General features: G+C 40.6%; 1 protein-coding gene across 3 annotated transcripts in view; it reads left to right on the forward strand.

Annotated features, from left to right (window-relative positions):
• PIP5K1B (phosphatidylinositol-4-phosphate 5-kinase type 1 beta) overlaps positions 1–20,624 on the forward strand; it is a 307,693-nt gene that overhangs the window by 279,256 nt on the left and 7,813 nt on the right. For all 3 annotated transcript variants that reach the window (XM_080668561.1, XM_080668563.1, XM_080668562.1), the window contains exon 14: positions 13,451–13,568. In XM_080668561.1, coding sequence (XP_080524687.1) covers positions 13,451–13,568 — 118 coding nt within the window. The remainder of the gene's footprint in view (positions 1–13,450; positions 13,569–20,624) is intronic.

The following is a 20,624-nucleotide window of genomic DNA, read 5'->3' on the forward strand; positions in this document are numbered from 1 at the left end:
GAAATGGGATTGCAGATCATATGATAATTCTATTTTTAATTTTTTGAGGAAAAGAATATCTTGCTTTCTGGAGATATCACATTCCCTGACTTTAAACTGTATTTGAAATCTACAATAATCAAAACAGTATGATATTGGCAAAAAATAGACACACAGAGCAATGGAACAGAATTGAGGGCTAAGAAATAAACACATATATTAGCAACATCATTAAAATATCCATAGTAGCCAAAGCAAACTATAGATTCAACATAATTCCTATCAAAATATCAATGGTGTATTTCACAGAACTAGAACAAATACCCCCAAATTTATATGGAACAAAAAAGGGCCCCAAATAAGCATAGCAATCTTGAGAAAGAACAAAGTTGGAGGAATCATGCTACCTAGTATCAAACTATACTACAAGGCCATAGTAATCACACCACCATGATACCGGCATAAAAATGGACATATGCAACAGGATAGAGAGCCCAGAAATAAAACCATGCCTTTATGGTCGATTAATATTTGACAAAGGGAGAAACCAAGATGGCGGCATAGGTAAACACCTAAACTGCTGCCTTGCACAGCAATTTCAAAACTACAAGACAAAACGGACATAATCCAGAACCACAGGAAGGCTGGCTGAGTGGAAATTCTACAACTAGAAGGAAAGAGAAAAGCACACTGAGACTTACAGGAGCTGCGGAAGGCAGAGTTACAGAGGCGTGCGCGCGGAGAGGGCGGGCAACTGAGTACATGGCCGGCTTTCTCAATCGGGAGGGAGACAAAAGCTCCCGACTGCTCTGAACTCCAGTTCCGGTTGAGACTCTGGGGACCCAGACTCATACGGGGAGAAACTGGACTGTCTGGCAGCGGGCAGAACTTGAGGGCGGCTTTCTCTCAGAGGTGCTTGTAGCAATTACCACGGGACACTGAGACCCAGCAGCCTCTTAGGGCAGGGCTGATGGGAAGGCATTGCTATTTGCTCCACCCTGAGACTATGCCCCATCCAAGCTGAGCGCAGAGGTTTTTGCATATGAATGGCCTGGTCCTTTGAAATCTAAACTAACCTAATAAACTGCAGCTGAGTCAGTGAGACCCAGAACATCCAAAAGAAGGCCCAAGGCCCCGCAGCAGCTTGCATTGCTTCACAGCTGGGCCTCATCTGGGCACCTTCAAAATCCAAACAAAGAAGAGGAATCTGCAGATCTCTCAATACCTCCTGCTGGGTGGCTAAATTAGCACCTCCTTAGAGATCCAAGAGCTAGTGTATCCAGTGGTCAAAGTGGGACCATCCAGATTTCAATTGCTCAGATCCATAAGGGACACACTCAGGAGGCAGACTCAGTGAGCACCAAAGCCCCACCGAAACAAGTCTTGTCCCATAAGGGTGTATCCAGCACAGAAGTTCTCCCATCGTAGACACAGCTGATCCTCACAGCCAATTGGCCTGGAGGTCAATTCCTCCCAGTGATACCAACAACAATCAAGGCTTAACTACAACAAGACTGTGCACACAGCCCACAAAGGGATGCACCAAGAGTGTCCACCTCAGGTAACTGGGGAGGCTGAGCCACTGGGCCCTATAGGACACCTAGCACACAAAGCCACTCTATCAACTCAGGGAAGCAACCAAAATGCGGAGACAAAGAAACAGGTCACAAATGAAAGAAATGGAGGAAAGCAAACTACTGGATATAGAGTTCAAAACCACGGTTATAAGGTTTTTCAAGAATTTTCTAGAAAAGGCCGATAAATTAGCGAGACCCTTGAGGATATGAAAAAGGACCAACTAGAAATTAAGCATACACTGACTGAAATAAAAAAATAATATACAGAGATCCAACAGCCGACTAGAGGATCGCAAGAATCAAGTCAAAGATTTGAAATACAAAGAAGCAAAAAACACCCAACTGGAAAAGCAAAAAGAAAAAAAAATCCAAAAATATGAATATAGTATAAGGAGACTCTGGGACAACTTCAAGCGTACCAACATCCAAATTATGGGGGTGCCAGAAGAAGAGAGAAAGATACTGAAAACCTATTTGAAGAAATAATGACAGAAAACTTCCCCCACCTGGTGAAACAAATAGACTTACAAGTCCAGGAAGCGCACAGAACTCCAAACAAAAGGAATCCAAAGAGGACCACACCAAGACATAATTAAAATGCCAAGAGCAAAAGACAAAGAGAGAATATTAAAAGCAGCAAGAGAAAAACAGTTAATTACCTACAAGGGAGCACCCATACGACTGTCAGCTGATTTCTCAACAGAAACTATGCAGGCCAGACGGGAGTGGCAAGAAATATTCAAAGTGATGTATAGCAAGAACCTACAACCAAGATTACTCTACCCAGCAAAGCTATCATTCAGAATTGAAGGGCAGATAAAGAGCTTCACAGATAAGAAAAAGCTAAAGTAGTTCATCACCGCCAAACCAGTATTATATGAAATGCTGAAAGGTATTCTTTAAGAAGAGGAAGAAAAAGAAAAAGGTAAAGATAAAAATTATGAACAACAAATACATATCTATCAACAAGTGAACCTAAAAATCAAGTGAATAAAAAATCTGATGAACAGAATATCCTGGTGAATATAATAGAATCAGGGGCATAGAAAGGGAGTGGACTGACAATTCTTGGGGGGAAAGGGGTGTGGGGGGTGCGGGAAGAGACTGGACAAAAATCGTATACCTATGGATGAGGACAGTGCGGGGGGGTAAGGGCAGAGGGTGGAGGGGAGCTATGGGGGAAAAAAGAGGAACAATTGTAATAATCTGAAAATAAAGATTTATTTAAAAAATATTTGACAAAGGAGGCAAGAACATACAATGGGGTAAAGACAATCTACTCAACAAATGGTGTTGGGAAAATGGGACAGATATGTGCAAAAAAAAACTTCTTACACCATACATAAGAATAAACGTAAAATGGATTAAAAACTTAAATATTAGGCTCAAAACTGTAAAATCTCAGACATTTCTCACTGCAGTATTTTTTCTGATATATCTCCTCTAGCTAGGGAAACAAAAAAAATAAACAAATGGGACTATATAAAACTAAAATGTTTTTGCACAGTGAAAGAAACCATCAATAAAATGAAAAGGGAACCCCCTGAATGGGAGAACATATTTGCCAATGATACATCTGATAAGGAATTAATATACAAATTTTATAAAGACCTTTAAAAACTCAACATCAAAGAAACAATCCAATTAAAAAATTGGCAGAGAACCTGAATAGACACTTTTCCAAAGAGAACATACAGATGGCCAATATACATATGCAAAGATGCTCAACATCACTAATCATCAAAGAAATTCAAATTAAAACCACAATGAGGTATCACCACACACCTGTCAGAATGACCATCATCAACAAATTAACAGGTGTTGGCGAGGATGTGGAGAAAAAGGAACCCTCATACACTGTTAGTGGGAATGCAGATTGGTGCAGCCCCTGTGAAAAGCAGTACCTCAAAAAATTAAAAATGGAACTGCCTCGTGACCCAGCAATTCCACTTCTGTGAATATATATACAAAGAAACCCAAAACACTAATTCAAAGAAATATATGCACCCCTATATTCATTGCAGCGTTATTTATAATAGCCAAGATTTGGAAGCAGCCCAAGAGCCCATCAGTAGATGAGTAGATAAAAAAAAAGCTGTGGTACATTTACACAGTGAAATACTACTCGGCAGTAAAAAAGAAGGAAATCTTACCTTTTGTGACAGATGGATGGACCTGAGGGGTATTATGCTATGTGAAATAAGCAATCAGAAAAAAGACAAGCACTATATGATTTCACTTATATGTGGAATGTAATGAACAAAATAAATGCACAAACAAAATAGAAACAGACTCATATATACAGAGAACAGACTGACAGCTGTCGGGGAAGACCGGTTGGGGGTCTGGGAGAGAAGAGATTAAGCCAAAACAAGAACAAAAGCCAAAACAAGAACAAAAACTGATAGACACAGACATCAGTATGGTGATTACCAGAGAAAAGGGGGCTGAGGGGAGGTAGAAAAAAGTAAAGGGAGGAAAAATGGTGATGGAAAGAGACTTGACTTGGGGTGGTGAACACATAATACAATATACTGATGATGTATTATAGAATTGTACACCTAAAACCTATATAATTTTATTAACCAATGTCACCCCAATAAATTCAACTTAAAAAATAAAAATTTTTTAAAATAAAGTATATTATTATAATGGGGAGAAAAAGTTATGAAGGGAACCACCAGAAGAGCTAAAAGGAAAGGTCACAAAAGGAGCAGGGGCAGGAGGTTATTAATGTCATCGTAAGTCTTCTGTATCACATGATATATTATGATGACTTTTAAAATAGAAAAAACTGTGGACTGTACCCATGTTCTCTGAGCAAACGCCCCATGCGAATTAGCTATAAAGCACTCGTTAGGTCTGCAAACAGAAATGAGTGTTCCTAGCTGTAACATTATTGATGACTGTTTCCAGCAGTCCAGCCGGGCTAATGCTCTTCAGTGAAGCTAAACTAACGTTGCTGGGAACAGAAAGGAGCATTTTTGTAAATGACAGAGAGGCCTGTGTGGCATCAGAGGACCATTAATGTCTGCTCCCGGAGAGAGTGCTAGGAGGATGTGAAGTACCCCCTCCTGTCCCTCTTTCCTGTGACAAGCCTGCACCGTGCAGACTGCAGAGCACAGAGCAGCTGAGAGGACTGGCCGCTCCTCTGCATTTGCAAGGGAAGAACCGAACTGGTAGACTACGTTTCCTGAGTGCTTTGTTGCACATTAGGTGCAATTAGCCTCCAGACAGTCTGAACTGAGGAAACGGTGGCAAAACTTGGTGGTGCAGAACCCTAGGCAGACAGCCAGACTTTTCAAGTCTCGTCTTTTACACACTTCAAGAAGTGGATCTTCCCAAGCTACAAGGAGGCTAAAGAAGGGCAGGGCCTCTGGGTTTTGAGGGCATTCCTCCCCAAGAGAAATGTCCTCACTTACAAGTTACCCCTAAAATGGAATCTGGGGAACTCTCAGCCAGAGAAATTAGAAATTGATTCCAAATAGGCTTGTGCCCAGGAAGCCAACAGTACAGTAAGAAAACAGCACAATAGTAGGAATATTTTCCAATGCCAGAACTGAAAAAAGCAAATATGGAATTGATCAGTAGCAGACATTTAAGTGAAAATCCTTTTCAGAACACATCTTATTACCTGGGATATCATCAAGGAAGGTTCTGGATGTATTTATTGGGGTTGGATGGTTTATTCTTGTATTATCTCCCTACTCTATTAATACTTACATTTCACTAACTTCTTAAGTAGCAATGAACATTCACATTTAAGTATAAAGGTTCCTAAACCCAAATAACACTTTATGCCCTGCGTGAAGGTTTCTTGATTAGGAAAAAATGCACCTTTATCTTCAAGAGTGTGTATAACCTCTACTAATCTCTGCTAAAAGTAACATAACATTGTTAAAATGAAATATTTTTGCTATCAGTTTCTGCTGAGGCCCAAACCAACAGCAAGGTGTGAGACCACAGGACTTTCAAAGGAAGTGGTCAAAACCAGTTCTGCAGTCATTAGCTGACCACCCACCTGCAGCCTTTAAAAGTTGTTAGAGAAACCAAGAGTTGTCAGAATGTGAACTTTAGAGAGATCAACAGGGAGTGGGGGCACCTGACCCAGCCCAGCTAAAGGGGCTTGCCTGAGTCACATACTTTGTAGTGTAAGGGACATCTATGTGCTTCCTAGTGTCTGACTCAAGTCTGAGATCCTGCAAATTCCCATGATCAAACAAGGAGAGTTTGACTAAGCCACTCACTCACTTCTGTCTCTTTCCCATGTTTTATTTTTCTCCTTAGCACTTTGGAGCAACATAACTATATATTGGTGCAACATAACTATATATTTTAAGTATTTATCTCATTGTCTTCCTCAATACTATGTAAATTCCATGAGGCAAAGATTTTTTTTATTTTGATCTCTGCTACATCTTAGCACCTATGTGGATGTTTGTGTCATATGTTCATTATCACTAATCATTCCAGAACCCTGCACATTCCATGGTATCATTTTACATGTGGGAAACTAGAACTCAGAAGGGTTAAGAAATGCACCCAATATCACACACATTAAGTAGAAGAGCTAGAACTCAAAGGTAAATGATTTGATTCCAAAGTTCATGCTCTGCCTGTCATGTGTTATCAGCTCAGGTGTCTGTTTCCTGAAAATGTACCCTTATCCTTTCTCAGGTGGCAGACAGTACCTAATCTAAGATTTTTAGGGAAGTGACATGCCAGTTCTGTGCTCCGATCTCACGCAGTTCATACTGAATAATGAGGATAATGAATATGGAGATTAATGAAATGGTTATGTAACTTTCACTCGGGTTAATAAGTCAGATTATTCAGAATATACTTACTGGGACTTTACTATATAAATGCCTAATTACATAGGGCTATTTTACAGAGTTTTTTCATATATGTCATCTTGTTTAAGAAACTAGTAGAAGCTTAAATAGCTTTGTTCTTGTTAAATATTAGATATTTGTTATTTTAAAATGTTGCTTTGTATAATTGGGAGGATCTACCAATAATTATGGTAAAATACACATAGTATAAAATTTACCATCTAAGCCATTATAAGTGCACAATTCAGTAATGTCAAGTACAATGACAGTGTTGTACAAATAATTGCCAGAACTCTTTTCATTTTGCAAAACACAAACTTTATACCTATTAACCACTCTCTATTCCCCAGTTCCCATCCACCCTTTTCGACTTCCTGTCTCTATGAATTTGACCACTCTAGGTCCTGCATATAAATGGAATTATACAATATTTATCTTCTTATGACAGGCTTCTGTCACTTAATGTAATATTCTCCCTTTTTTAAGACTAAATAATATTCCATGAAATGTAATACCATATTTTTGTTTATCCATTCATCCATAAATTGACACTTGCATTGCTTACACCTATTGGCTACTGTGAATATGGGTGTATTAGTTTGCTAAGGCTGCCATAACAAAGCACCACAGATTAAGTGGCCTAAACAACAGACACTTATTTTCTCACAGTTCTGGAGGCTAGAAGTCCAAAATCAAGGTATCAGCAGAGTTGATTTCTTGTGAGACCTCTCTCCTTAGCTTGTAGATGGCTGTCTTCACAGAGTCTTCTCTCTGTGTGGCTTTGTCCTAATTTCCTCTTTTTATAAGGACACCAGTCATATTGGATTATAGACCACCCCAATGATCTCATGTAACCTTAATTACCTATTTAAAGACCTTATCACCAAATACAGGCACATTCTGAGGTACTAGAGGTTAGGACTTCAACATATGAATTTGGGGGTGATGGGACAGAAGCAATTCAGTCTAAAACACTAGGTGAGCAAATATATGAGAGTCTGCTTTCAATTCTTTGACATACCTATCCAGAAATGGGATTGCTGGATCATATGGTAATTCTATTTTTAATTTTTGAGGAACAAGAATATCTTGCTTTCTGGAGGTATCACATTCCCTGACTTCAAATTATATTACAAAACTACAATAATCAAAACAGTATTATATTGGCAAAAAAAATACACACATAGACCAATGGAACAGAATTGACAGCCCAGAAACACATATATGGGCAACTAATTTTTTACAAAGGAGCCACAAACATACAACAGGGAAAGGAAAGCTTTTCAATAAATGGTGTTGGAACAATTGCAAAGTCACATGCAAAAGAATGAAACTAAATTGTTCTCTAACACTGTACACAAAAATTAACTCAAAATGGATTACAGACTTGATAATAAGACCTAAAATAATAAAATACAAAGAAGGATATATAGGTACTAACCTTATGAACCTTGGTGTTGAAGGGATATTTGTGAACTTGACCCCAAAGGCAAGGGAAGTAAAAACAAAAGTAAATGGGACTATATCAAACTAAAAAGTTTCTACACAGCAAAAGAAACCATCAGCAAAACAAAAAGGCAACCAAATAAATGGGAGAAGATATTTTCAAATGGTACCTCCAATAAGGAGCTAATATCCAAAATCTATAAAGAACTAATACAACTCAAAAACAAACAATCCAATTTAAAATGGGCAAAGGACCTAAAAATAGACATACAGACAGAAGACATACAAATTGCCAACAAATATATAAAAAGATACTTAACTGGCTGTAAGGTAAATGCAAATCAAAACCACGAGGTACTACCACCTCACACCTGTTAGAAAGATACTATCAAGAAGTGTTGGAGAAATTAGAAACTGGTACACTGCTGGCAGGAATATAAATTGGTGTAGCCACTATGGAAACAATATGGATATTCCTCAAAAATATTAAGAATAGAGCTACCAAAATTAAAAAAAAAAAAAAAAAGAATAGAGCTACGATATGACCCAGCAAACCCTTTTCTGGGTATCTACCCCAAAATTTTGAAAACACTTATATGTACCACTATGTTCAGTGCAACATTATTCACAATAGACATAGAAACAACCTAAGTGTCCTTTGGCAGATGACTGGATGAAGAAGTTGTGGTACATGCATAGAGTGGAATACTACTCGGCCATAAAAAATGATGGCATATTGCCATATTACGACAACATGGATGGGTCTTTGAGAGCATCATGATAAGTGAAACAAGTCAGATGGAAAAGGACAAGAACCCCGCACTCATATGTGGTATATAAAACAGAAAGAACAAACAAACAAAACACACAAACTCATAGACACAGACAATACTATGATGGTTACCAGGGGGAAATGGGGTGAGAGGAGGATGAAGATGGTAAAGGGGTGATGGAAGGAGACTACACTTTCGGTGGTGAGCACATAATGCAATATATGATATATAATAAAATCATACACTTAAAACAATGTTACCCCAATAAATTTTTAAAAAGAAAATCTGTACTGAAACATATATATCTTGTAAGTACAAAACAATAAATAATATGCGAAGTTTCAAACTGTGATCATTGAATTTCATTTGTTTATAGAACACCCAGTTTATAATTTAACATAATAAAGACATTATAACTACAAAAGATGCTGCTTTGTAAAGCATATTCTACCTACTTATTTTTTCTCAACCCTTTCTGCCCATCTTTACTCCTCTCAAGACAACAAAATCACCAAGTTCACATCAAGCATCGTATACGGCACTTGTTTTTGCTGATTTATATGATTATTTTCAAGTTTCTAAGCACACTGCCTTAGCTGCCTTGGTTTTGGCAAATTTGTATTCAGTGTGACCCAGGGCAAGCCACTGCACCTTCCTGGGCCTCAGCTTCCTCATCTGTGAGGTACAGGTGGTGGGCTGAGAGGTACACAGAGGGGCCAGACAGAGGTGATGCAAAGTAGAATAGGCCCTGTATAATGCAGGAGAGTAGTGGGGACCCTAGAGAACTGGAGGGGACATGCCCGTTTAAAGGGAGCAGCCACAACCTCATTGCTACTCAGAGTTGCCAGCTGTTCTGGTTTCTCATAAAAAGTGGTGGGAAACTGCGTTTTTGTGGGAATTCCCTATTTCTTAATTTAGCAATAATTCAACCTCAAAAAATCTCTTTCATCTTTATTGGATATATACCTTGGAATAAAATTGCTGGCTCAAATGGTTTACGGACTCGTGAAATTGTTTTCCAAAGTAGCTGCATCATTTTACATTCTTATCAGCAATTCGGGAGGTCTCCAATTTCTCACATTCTTTCCAACACTTGTCTTTTTTATTACAGCCATCCTAGTGGGTACAAAGTGCTATCTCATAGTGGTTTTGATTTGCATTCCCTTGATAAGAAGTGATGTTGAGCATCTTTTCATGTGCTTACTATTTGTATATCTTCTTTGGAGAAACGTCTGTTCAGATCCTTTACCTATTTCTAAAGTGGGTTATTTACCTTTTCATTGTTGAATTATGAGTTCTCTAAATAATCTGATACAAGTTCCTGTGAGTCACATTTTTGTCCCCCAAACTTAATGCTTAGAATATTCTACTTACTAAGATAGGAAACTATTCTAATACACGTGGAAAACAGTGTAAATAGCAAAGTGGTGTTTTTTTAAATATGCCTATTAGATTTTATCAAATTTTGACGATGTGATACTGAGGAAATTGGGTATTTCTTTTTTCTGTAATCATATTGAATTTTAACTAAAATAATTTGTAAATGTATCTATTAAATCTCAGTACTCTAGGTTTCTTTTATATTTTAATTTTGTCTTAAACAGGCTAGTAGCTTACTCCTAGTTTCCAAAAATAAAAGATAAATATTAGATTGAAAAATATTTGCAAACTGGGTTTGCTTCTGGAGAGGTGGATCTCTGGATCACAAGAGGTCAGTAGAAAGAGGATTACTTTTGACTATATTTTAGACTACAAGTAATGCCATTTAAATAATTTTAAGCCCTGACCGGTTTGGCTCAGTGGATAGAGCGTCGGCCTGCAGACTGAAGGGTCCCAGGTTCGATTCCCGTCAAGGGCATGTACCTTGGTTGCTGGCATATCCCCAGTAGGGGGTGTACAGGAGGCAGCTGATTTCTCTCTCGATGTTTCTAATTCTCTATCCCTCTCCTTTCCTCTCTGTAAAAAATCAATAAAGTTTAGAAATAATAATAATAATTTTAAAAAGAAAAGCTCTTCTAGAATAATCTCAGTAATCCCCTTAATCTTAGGAGGGATATTGATAAAATAACTAAACACTCAGACAAGAAGGGGAAAATTTAATTTTGAATATCACCAAATATATGTTTACAAAATAACCCAAGATCCATTGGAGGTTTATTTAATTATATATAAACTCAAATGCCCCCCCCCTAAAAAATAGAAATAAAAACCCAGCGGCACACCACAATTACATATTTTCTGACCACCTTGTTTTTAGTTTTGAGGTTTAAGTAGGTAAATAATTTATCTTTCTCATAAGGCTTAACCAGCAGGATCATTTTGTACCCACAGGAGTAGTGAATGGCATCTTAACAGCCGAAAGGCAAAAGTCAAATAAAGTCCATAACTGCATCGTTGTTTTGATCCAAGAAATAACCTGGGTCATGTTTATTGCTACACAGTGCCTCTCAAAATAGCAGCCCTTGAAAACTGGTGGTTTACTTAACCCAAGAAATCTGTGAAGGTTTATAACATAAAATCAACAGCTAGATAAGGAAAAGCCACATTCATCCTGCTCTTTAAAAATCAATTGGAACAGACTCTGTTTCCCATATTGTAAACCCATCCTGGGTTTTTGATCAGCAAGAGAACTTCTAGCCTGACAAGCGTGACTCAGTGCTTGAGCTTCAACCTATGAATCAGGAGGTCACGGTTCGATACCGGGTCAGGGCAGATGCCCGGGTAGCAGGCTGATCCCCAGTGTGAACGTGCGGGAGGCAACCAACCAATCAATGATTCTCTTTCATATTGATGTTTCTATCTCTCTCTCTCCCTCTCCCTTCCTCTCTGAAATCAATAAAGATTTTTTTAAAAAAGAGAGACCTTCTTATACTGTGTCCAGAATTTAGGAGAAAATGTATCAAGCTAAAAGTGAAGTGGTTTTAGTTCTTTGATTCCCACATTCTCAAATACCATCAATTGGAAGACTTATGGAAGATTCCTCCCTTCACTTCCTCTTAGCAATGGTCTGTATTCTTATCATTTTCTTTATAATTCAAATGAACATGATTTCTTTCTTTAAGATATATGTGCCCTGAATCGAACCGTGACCTGCTGATTCATAGGCTGCCGCTCAACCACTGAGCCATGCCGGCCAGGCTGAACATGATTTATTAAGATCACACAATTCTTTTCAAAAGAATTTTTGATATTGTAAAGGTTAGGATTTCTAACTATTTCACATATCTTCAACTACTAGATAGATACGTACAGAAATAGAATAGGAAAGGGCAGGGGAATACAATGTCTTCAATATATCGCATCCACCTGGGAAGCTCAGACAAGCAACTCAGAGGATGGCTTTAGATGGGGGTTTTCAGGAGGGGCGAGCTCTGAGCGGAGCCTAGAAGGGAACAGGCCCTGGTAACGGGGAAGGTGAGAGAGGAAGCCAGTCTCCTACACTCCTGCTCTCAGCCCTACTTACTGCCCAGGGAAAGCCACAGCCCACTGCCAAGTTAGCTCCCCTTCTCCCAGCTCCTCTAAAATCAATATCACACTCTTCCACCATTGTCTGCAGATATTTTGTTCCTGCAAAACCACCACATGGCAAATTTCCACAGGTTAAAAACACAACTAACTTTTATTTCAGTGGGAGAAAGATTGTGCATTTCTGAGCCCTTAAATTAATCCCCAATTTAAATACTATGAAAATGGACCAATTACCTAAACAGGGAGCACTGGTATCATGACAAAACAAGGTGGTTGCCCTTCATAAATGACTCTTCAATATGACTTGGGCTTTTGTTGTTACTAAGGGTACATTTAAGCTACCCTCACAAAGCACACGCTCAGTATTTATATGATTCATTTATGTGTTTATGTAATTCGTTGCCACTCACAGTGTAGGCCTAGGACTAGCAGCATGAGCATCACCTGGGAGCTTGTTAGACACACAAACCCATGGGCTCGCACTGAGTCAGAAACTCTGGAGGGTGGGGCCCGGGAAAGTGGGTTTTAATCAGCCTCCAGGGGCTTCTGATGCACACTGAAGTTTGAGAACCATGGCTGTAGTTAAACCTTTCTTGCCAAAAAGAAAAAGAAAGGAAAAAAACAATAGAAAGAAATCATCGATGCCTACTATGCACAAGGTTATGCTATGTAATAAAAGGCTAATATGCAAATTGACCAGACAGCAGAACGACTGGTCACTATGACATGCACTGACCACCATGGGGCAGATGCTCAATGCAAGAGCTGTCCCCTGGTGGTCAGTGTGCTCCCACAGGGGGAGCGCTGCTCAGCCAGAAGCCGGGCTCATGGCTGGCTAGCGCAGCAGTGGTGGTGCGAGCCTATGGGGATGGGCCTAAGCCATTAGTCGGACATCCCCTAAGGGCTCCTAGACTGCGAGAGGGTGAAGTCCGGGCTGAGAGACACCCCCCCTCCCCGAGTGCACGAATTTCGTGCACTGGGCCTCTAGTCTTCTATAAACTAGCAAAGCATGAGTAATACTGTGAGAGGGGAATGTAAGCATCGAGAACCAACTATTCAAAGTCAAAGATGACAGTGGTCCTGGAGAGTCACAGTAATTCTCCTGACAAGGCCTAGGACCCACAGATCACCTCTCAGAAATGTGAAGAAATGTTTCATATACTGAAGGAGATAGAAAATTCACTATAAGTCAAACCAAATTATTTAAACTCAAGTGAGCAGATCTCAGGTGTAACCATATTTCCTTCAAACTCTCAAAAAAATGTTGTATCCCTAAAACCTTTCCTAGCCTGCTCAACTACAATTTTGGAAATGTCCTTGTATTTTGTTCTGTAGGTCACACGCTCATCATTACTCTTCTTTATTTCTCCAGTAAAGGGTTACCTTCCAGTTCAACATTTACCTCGGAAGAGGGGGCCATCTACTTGACTTCTGAGCCAAATGCTCTGGAAATGCAGGACGATAATGCCTCCGTGCTCGATGTTTATTTAGTAAGTAATTTCTAGTTTCTTCCCCTTCCCTTCGGGTTTACAAATGGATACAGGTCATGGTTTACACGGAACAAGTTCTGTAAGACCAGGCATGCTTGGGTGTACAAAGAAATAGTGGCACCCTGTCACTTCTACAAATGGTGCATCTTTTTACAAGCCATGTTTTCCCACCATTCACGTAGAACATTACACGAAAGAATATCTAGGGTAAGATACTAAATCACCAGGTGTAATAAAAGGGCAGATGCCTTAATGCCGAGTGAAGTGTGGCTCCTCGATGTTGTTCCCCAAGTAATGTCGTCTTTGACTCAACTGTATTGCCTTGTGTATGAATCTTCATTTGAGGAAGACTGCCTTGAAAACTTGGTGCCCTGAGAGGCACCAAGGGAGGTTGTGGGAAGAACCTGAATTCAGCACCCAGAATCTTGGCTCCCTCTTTCCCTCCCTCCCTCAGTAGTCACCAAGTAGCTGTGTGATCTGGGCAGGGACCTCTCGGGCCATGTGTCCTTATTTGCCAAAGAAGAGAAATAACGCCTGCCCTGCCCACCTCACAGGCTGCTTGGAGAATCATGACTCACCATGTGTGTGGACACCCTTTACTGTCCCTCAGGCTGTCTCTACAGGCGTAATTGGATTGTTAGATGAGGCCTAGGACGCTACTCTAGACTGTAAAAGAGGAGAGTGAGCATTTTCCCTGGAAAGTATATCTCATGCTCATTCTCCACGTCCTTATACACCTGCACCAAATCTCATGGGATGGGGAAATGATTTAGAATTTTCTGCTTTTTAACGTTTCGCCAAGCCTGAGCCTGTACACCACATCACTGTTAGTGTGCAAGCTCGACGTCGGAACTGACACCACTGTCTCGTAGTAGCACATCTCCACACCTCATTTTATGCTTCTCCATATCCCCCAATGTGGCACTGCGTTTCCCAAGTGTACTCTGCAGGACTTCAATCATCCAAAATTGTACTCCTCGGTCCAAAGCCCTCTAGTGTCTCCCTCTCTCTCCTGGAGTAAACTCCACAGTCCTCAAGGCCCTATCCAGTCTGGTCTCTGCCGCCTCTCTGACCTCCGTCCCCGCCTCTATCCTCCTCACCAGTGCTGTTCCAGCCACACTGGCCTCCTTCATGATCCTCTCACAGACCAAGCATGTTTTTGCCTCAGGACCTTTGCACGTATTACTTCTGTCTGCACACCATCTCAGCTGTCCCATGCTTATTCCCTCACTTCCTCCAGGTCTCAGCCCAAACATCTCCTTCTCAGAGAGGTTTTCCGTGAAGACCCGCTATATAAAACAGAAGCTCCCTCCCCAGATAAAAATGTTATGGAAGAATTTTTTTACAACCCCTGCATATCCTAGTTGTGGCAAACAGAATTTTTTCCCACTAAGCAATGCTCCTCTTCACATTTTTAAAAAGTAAGATATGTGTATATTGCAAAATCTTCACAGAAGAGTTGGTTCCTCTCCATAACCAAGAAGGTAAGAAATTAAATAGGAAAAAAATATATATACAGTACTTTTTTGGTCTCATGCTAAGTTTTGTTACATCTGAAAGTAGAAACCAAGAAAGCAGAAATGAAAGACCATGTGAAACTTCATCTTCATGAGCTGAGGACTCATGCCACTTGTGTGGATCTTTACAAAAACCAGATGTGCACCAACCGAGGGAGTGTGATACTGCTGAGTGGGATGTACGATCACAAGGTGGTTAAATGGCATTGCCGTACCAGTTCCTAATCCGTTATCCCTTAGTCCTCTGGTAGAAAAGCTGTCTTATTAAGCATTGTGTTCCACTTGGTAACTATCAGTTTCGTTTATGAGAACACTGCTTCTTATCTGGTTTTATTAGTGTCTCATTTTCTTGTTTTATGTCTTTGATATTGAAAGCAAAGCATTTCAGCAAAGGGTGACACTTGCCTCAGAAGCCACAGAGGAAAGCTGCGGTATCCATCACTGATTGTAGTGAGAGCATTTGAGGATCAAGTAGATAAAAAGGAATCATGGGGGTTGGGAACTGAAAGAGAAGGTGGTGGTGGTTAGCTGGCTGGTGTGGTCTGCTGACCAGTTATCCCAGCCCAGCTTCTGTGGTGGTTCAGAAGCACTGGAGGACAGGAAAGGGAAGGGAGGGGGCGTCAGCATATGGAGAGAGTAACAAGATAGTGGAAATTCTTCTCCCCAAGGTTGGAGGAAAACTGATCTAGCCTCATCTTATTTTGTAGCTAATAACAATAAGCTGTGAAACATTTTTGAGTGATTCCTACATGCCTGACACTGTTCTAAATACTTAATAACTTATTTAATCCTCACAACAACCCCATGAGGCAGATGTGGTTACCATCTTCTACTTTTCACAGATAAGGAAATTAAGGCACATGGAGATGATGCAATTTGTCCTGGTTATGCAGCCAGTAAGCAATGAGACTGGCATTCAAACCAGTAAACACTAGCCCCGAGCCACACACTTAACTGCTGCCTGGAATAGGAATTATGCTTCCTTTGCAAGATGCAAATTAGACCTAGAGAAGTTAAAAGGCGCATCCAAAGTCAGACAACAAGGTAACATAGCACAAACAATGTAGAGGATACAGAGACAACTTGGGTTAATAAGCATTGATTCTTTTTAAATTTCAATACAGAATGAGAATGTTCAAGAAGAATGGTGTAAGGGAAACAGTTTGATATTGTTGGGAGAGCAGAGGATTTTGAATAATCATCATAGCCAAACTAAGCATGTGACCTCGGCCAGGCACTGTCCTGGTGCTCTTCTTACAGTAGCTCTTTCATGAAGGTGGGTGTTATACGTGTCTCCATTCATGCAGATAAGGAGACCGAAGCACCTGATCCGCTCTGTGAGCTGGTAGATGGCAGAGCGGACAGTCCAATCCAGCCCTACCTACACGTGGAACCATGCAGCACCCAATCGCTGTGCTTGTTACTGATGATTGTCACAGTCCCACAGCCATCACGTTCAGTCATGCTTCTAAAAGTGAGAAATGGAGCCAAAAAGGGACAGAGTGGAGGTTTTATGTTGGAATGGGTTTGTACAATTCCACTTTCATCGCTGTTTCCTTGCCATTTTTTATGGTCCTAGTATAGTCATTCTTAAACCTTCTGATCTCAGGACCCCTTTATACTCTTAAAAGTTATTGAGGAACCCAAGAGTTTTTCTGTATGTAAGTCCATAGTTAAAAATTAAACTGATAATACTCTGAACAATAAAGGTAAATTTTTAAAAATTAAGATGAGAAATTATTTACGTTAATTCATTTAAAATAACTCTATTCAATGTTTATGAAAATAACTATGTAATCCAGAACAAAATAAATTTAGTGAGGAGAGTGGCATTATATTACATTTTTGCAATCCCTAATGGGTGACTTAACAGAAGCTGGCCTCTCATATGTTTCTACGTTAGTCTGTTGCAGAATGGCATATCATTGTACTTCACATGTACACCCGTGACAGGGAGTGAGAATGAAAAGGCAAATAACACCTCAGTATTAATAGGAAAAGAGTTGGACCTCATGGATCCTCAGAAATGGTAGCCCCTACAGTTGTTCTAGTCCTTCAAATTAGTCCCTTCACCTGTTGCAGAACCAAATGGGACGTGAATTAATTACAAATAGACATCTGCATTCTATGCCTGTCTCTGCCTCTCAGTCATCATTGACCTTGAATTAACCAATCACTCTATGGGGGCCTCAGTTTTCTCATCTATAAAATGGATCATTAAATCATCGCTAAGACCCCTTCCAGCTCTGACCATCTGTGACTTACTCTAAATTACAAGGTGTTGCAGACTAGGCTTGTCCAGAGTAGATATAGTCGTTGCTCCAAATTCCACTGTTTCACATATTCTACCATAAACTTTCACAATGGTTAAACTTAAGTTTAATGGCAACATATCTAGAAAGTTCTGCACCATTACCTTATAACTCTAGGGTATGTTTTCCTGCTGGAGATTTATTTTTTACTAGAGGCCCGGTGCATGAAAATTCATGCACTGGAGTGGGGGGTCCCTCAGCCCGGCCTGCCCCCTCTCACAGTCTGGGAGCCCTCAGGGGCGGAAGGCAACCTGGCGATCAGGGGAAGGCGACGCCCCAATCACACTGCCGGCAGCGCAAGCCTCAGCCGGCCCTAGTTACCTGAGCCTCGGTCGGCCCTGGGCGGCTGGGGGGCTGAGGGCGGGTCCAGCCGCTCCGTGTGGCTGCCGCCCCCCTGGCTGGGCTGAAAGGACTGGGGGACTCCAGTGGGGCTGAGGGGACTGGGCGCCTCCATCTTTGTGACAGTGTGATGGTCAATTTACATATTCCCTCTTTATTAGATAGGATTTTGTATGCTCTTCCAGATCTGAAAATATACAGCCCAGTACCCTCCCTTCAGTATTCTTATTTGCCTCAAGACTATGAAAGAGAACGGAAAGGAAAAGCATGTGAAGGGAAACAGTCTTGCCTACACCTTTGTCTCTCCTGCCTCTTGACCTAATTTGAATTCTTAATCAGAGCTCTCTTTACCTGAACAGCACTTGGAGGCTTCTGTGGTGACACTGTGTTCCGTGTTGTAACCAAACGCAGTCAGATTTCTCTTGTAATGTTTCTCCTCCTTTAAGATACAGCATTTCTCTCTGGGTACTTGTGACCTCCCCTGCTGCTATTATTTGTACTAATGGATAATACTGCTTATACCCCTTTAAAAACATATCATTTAAATGCAAATGACTTATGCACACCAGATAACATCTGAAATTTCTTTTAAGGATCGCACCACATATGTGTATGTAAATTAGGCCAGCTATCCTGCTTTTTCCTGTGATTTGACACAAAATTAAAAGGATAGGGTACCTTGTAAGACAGCTCATTATTCCACTGTCTTTATTAAAACATTTGGTTCAGGCTCCATGTCCCTAGCTATCTGCACTGCTCTGAAAAGGCCATTCACCTTCATACTCTACACCAGCGATTTTCAACTGTGCACTTCAAGGATGTTTAAAACATGTAATACCTGACTATTTGGTCAGGGGCACTGACCTCTTTCCCTTAGATTGTCAAATAAAAAAATGACAACAGCCAACATAATAGCTGTCCTGTGTGAATGAAAATTATACCTATATTTGGTCAGATTGACAAAAAATCTTTTTTTTTTTTTTTTTTTTTTTTTGGTGTGCTACAGAATTTTAGTACTTGGTTTATGTATGCCATGCCATGAGATGAAAAAGGTTGAAAATCGATGCTCTGGAGTTTCAGGCTATCTGAATCATTTGCAAATATTCAAATCAAGGGAGGTGTTTCAGAAGATGATTTTATCCCAGAACCAGAGATGTGTTTTCCATTGAATTTTGAGTTGATGACATAGATTAGGGTATTTAAAAGAACACAGTAGAGATGAACAGGCTCTACTGACTTAAAATGGGCAATCGTGGGGTCTTAGTAGGAGAGCTAGATTCCACTGTTTGAATAGTCCGACATTCTAAGGCACTGACATGGTCGCGGTAGCTGTTATTTCGGTTACTAAGGCAGCTTCGTTGCCTGGTGTAGAATGCAATTTGGTGTTAATGGGAAGAGGAACAACTAAAAGTCATCGCAGCAGAAAAATGTTGTGGGTGGCTAGCTGGGGATGGATAGGTAAGCGAGAGACAGGACCACTTTTTAAATATGGGTAATTGAAAGATGGCTGCTACTCAAGAGTGATTTTCTTGCCTCTATTATTTAGTCCTGAGGATATGCCCTTTCTTTTTACATATTATCATCCTCTCAGTAATATGTAGTTTCATTCAGGTATGTGTCTGCAAAACGGCTATTTGAAGTGCAAAGATAGCTATGGGCAAAGGAGAAGAGAGAGCTGAGCCATTTTTTAGGCATACTGGTGTTGGAGATGGTGCTCTGATGTGCCGCTGCTGGGTGGCTTGATTACTGAATGTGTCCTTAGGGTGGTTAATAGCACTCTTTGATCATGGGACAAGGGTGGCAGAGAAGTGAAAATGATTGAATTAACAGCTTCTCCTGTTATGTATGAGAAAAAGAAGGAAAACATTTTAAATCAGGTCAGGGTGTCTTAGAAAATTCAGTGGAACTTTCTGACAAGAGAAATGGCACTTCTGAATTGGACTCGGTTGGCGTTGCGGTGAATGGCATATACGTGAAGTAGCAGGTGTCTTTCATCCCTCCTTATCTGACTGGTGTTGGCTGCTGCAAGGGGTGTTCATTTGAGACAGTGACAATTCTATTGCTTCTCAGCAGAGAACAAGATTCCCCTCTGACACAAAAACAAAAACAAAAATGCTGCTGAGGTTTTTGGTAGATTTTAGTGAGAGCAAAGTAGGAAGAGGAAAACACTGCCTTTGGATTGGAGGGCATTTAACCAAAATGACCCTTCCTTCCACTATCTGACCACTTGCTGAGAAATGAGGAGATTTCAGAAAGGCCAAAATAGGGCCCTTTTTTTAAAATCTCCAGAAATGCTTGGTCCCCTCCCTTAAGTAGTTGGAAGTCCTGAAAGAAAGAAAAAAGAATCCCACAGCCTGAGCCCCATGGCACCTAGAAGTGATTCCTGTACTGAAACGAGAGATGCAAGCTTCAAAATAATGAGGCAACCTGTCAGGCTAGATTAGGAGGGTACCAGGAGGATTTTACTTTCAACAAACAGTATTAAACTACTGGATTCGCTTAGGGAACTGGAGGATTCCAGGAACTGGAGTTGGAGTTTAAAGGCACACTGGCTGTTCAGTTTAGGCCCACAGTTAGCAATTGAATGACAGCCTGCGAGGCTACGGCAGTTTTGTTGTGTTCTGTCTTTGCTTTACAGTGAGTTGTGGCCTCACAGGCCAGCTTGGTTTCCTCCTCCTTCAGCTTGCCTGGGTGTCCTATCACATCCAGGCCTCTCACAGGTAGCCCATCATTTCTGTTCCCTGTCCCCCTACACTGCCCTCTCCCCTTGCCTGCTGCCTCCAAACTCTCCCTATTGCTTCTCAGCCTCTTTCTATTTTCCTCCACTCTCTTGTCATAGAAAGTCAGTGTTTGCTAGTCTCCTGAGCCTTTCAAACTCTTGGAAAAGA

Source organism: Plecotus auritus (genome assembly GCF_963455305.1).
Source record: "Plecotus auritus genome assembly, chromosome: 5".
Classification (NCBI taxonomy): Eukaryota; Metazoa; Chordata; class Mammalia; order Chiroptera; family Vespertilionidae; genus Plecotus; species Plecotus auritus.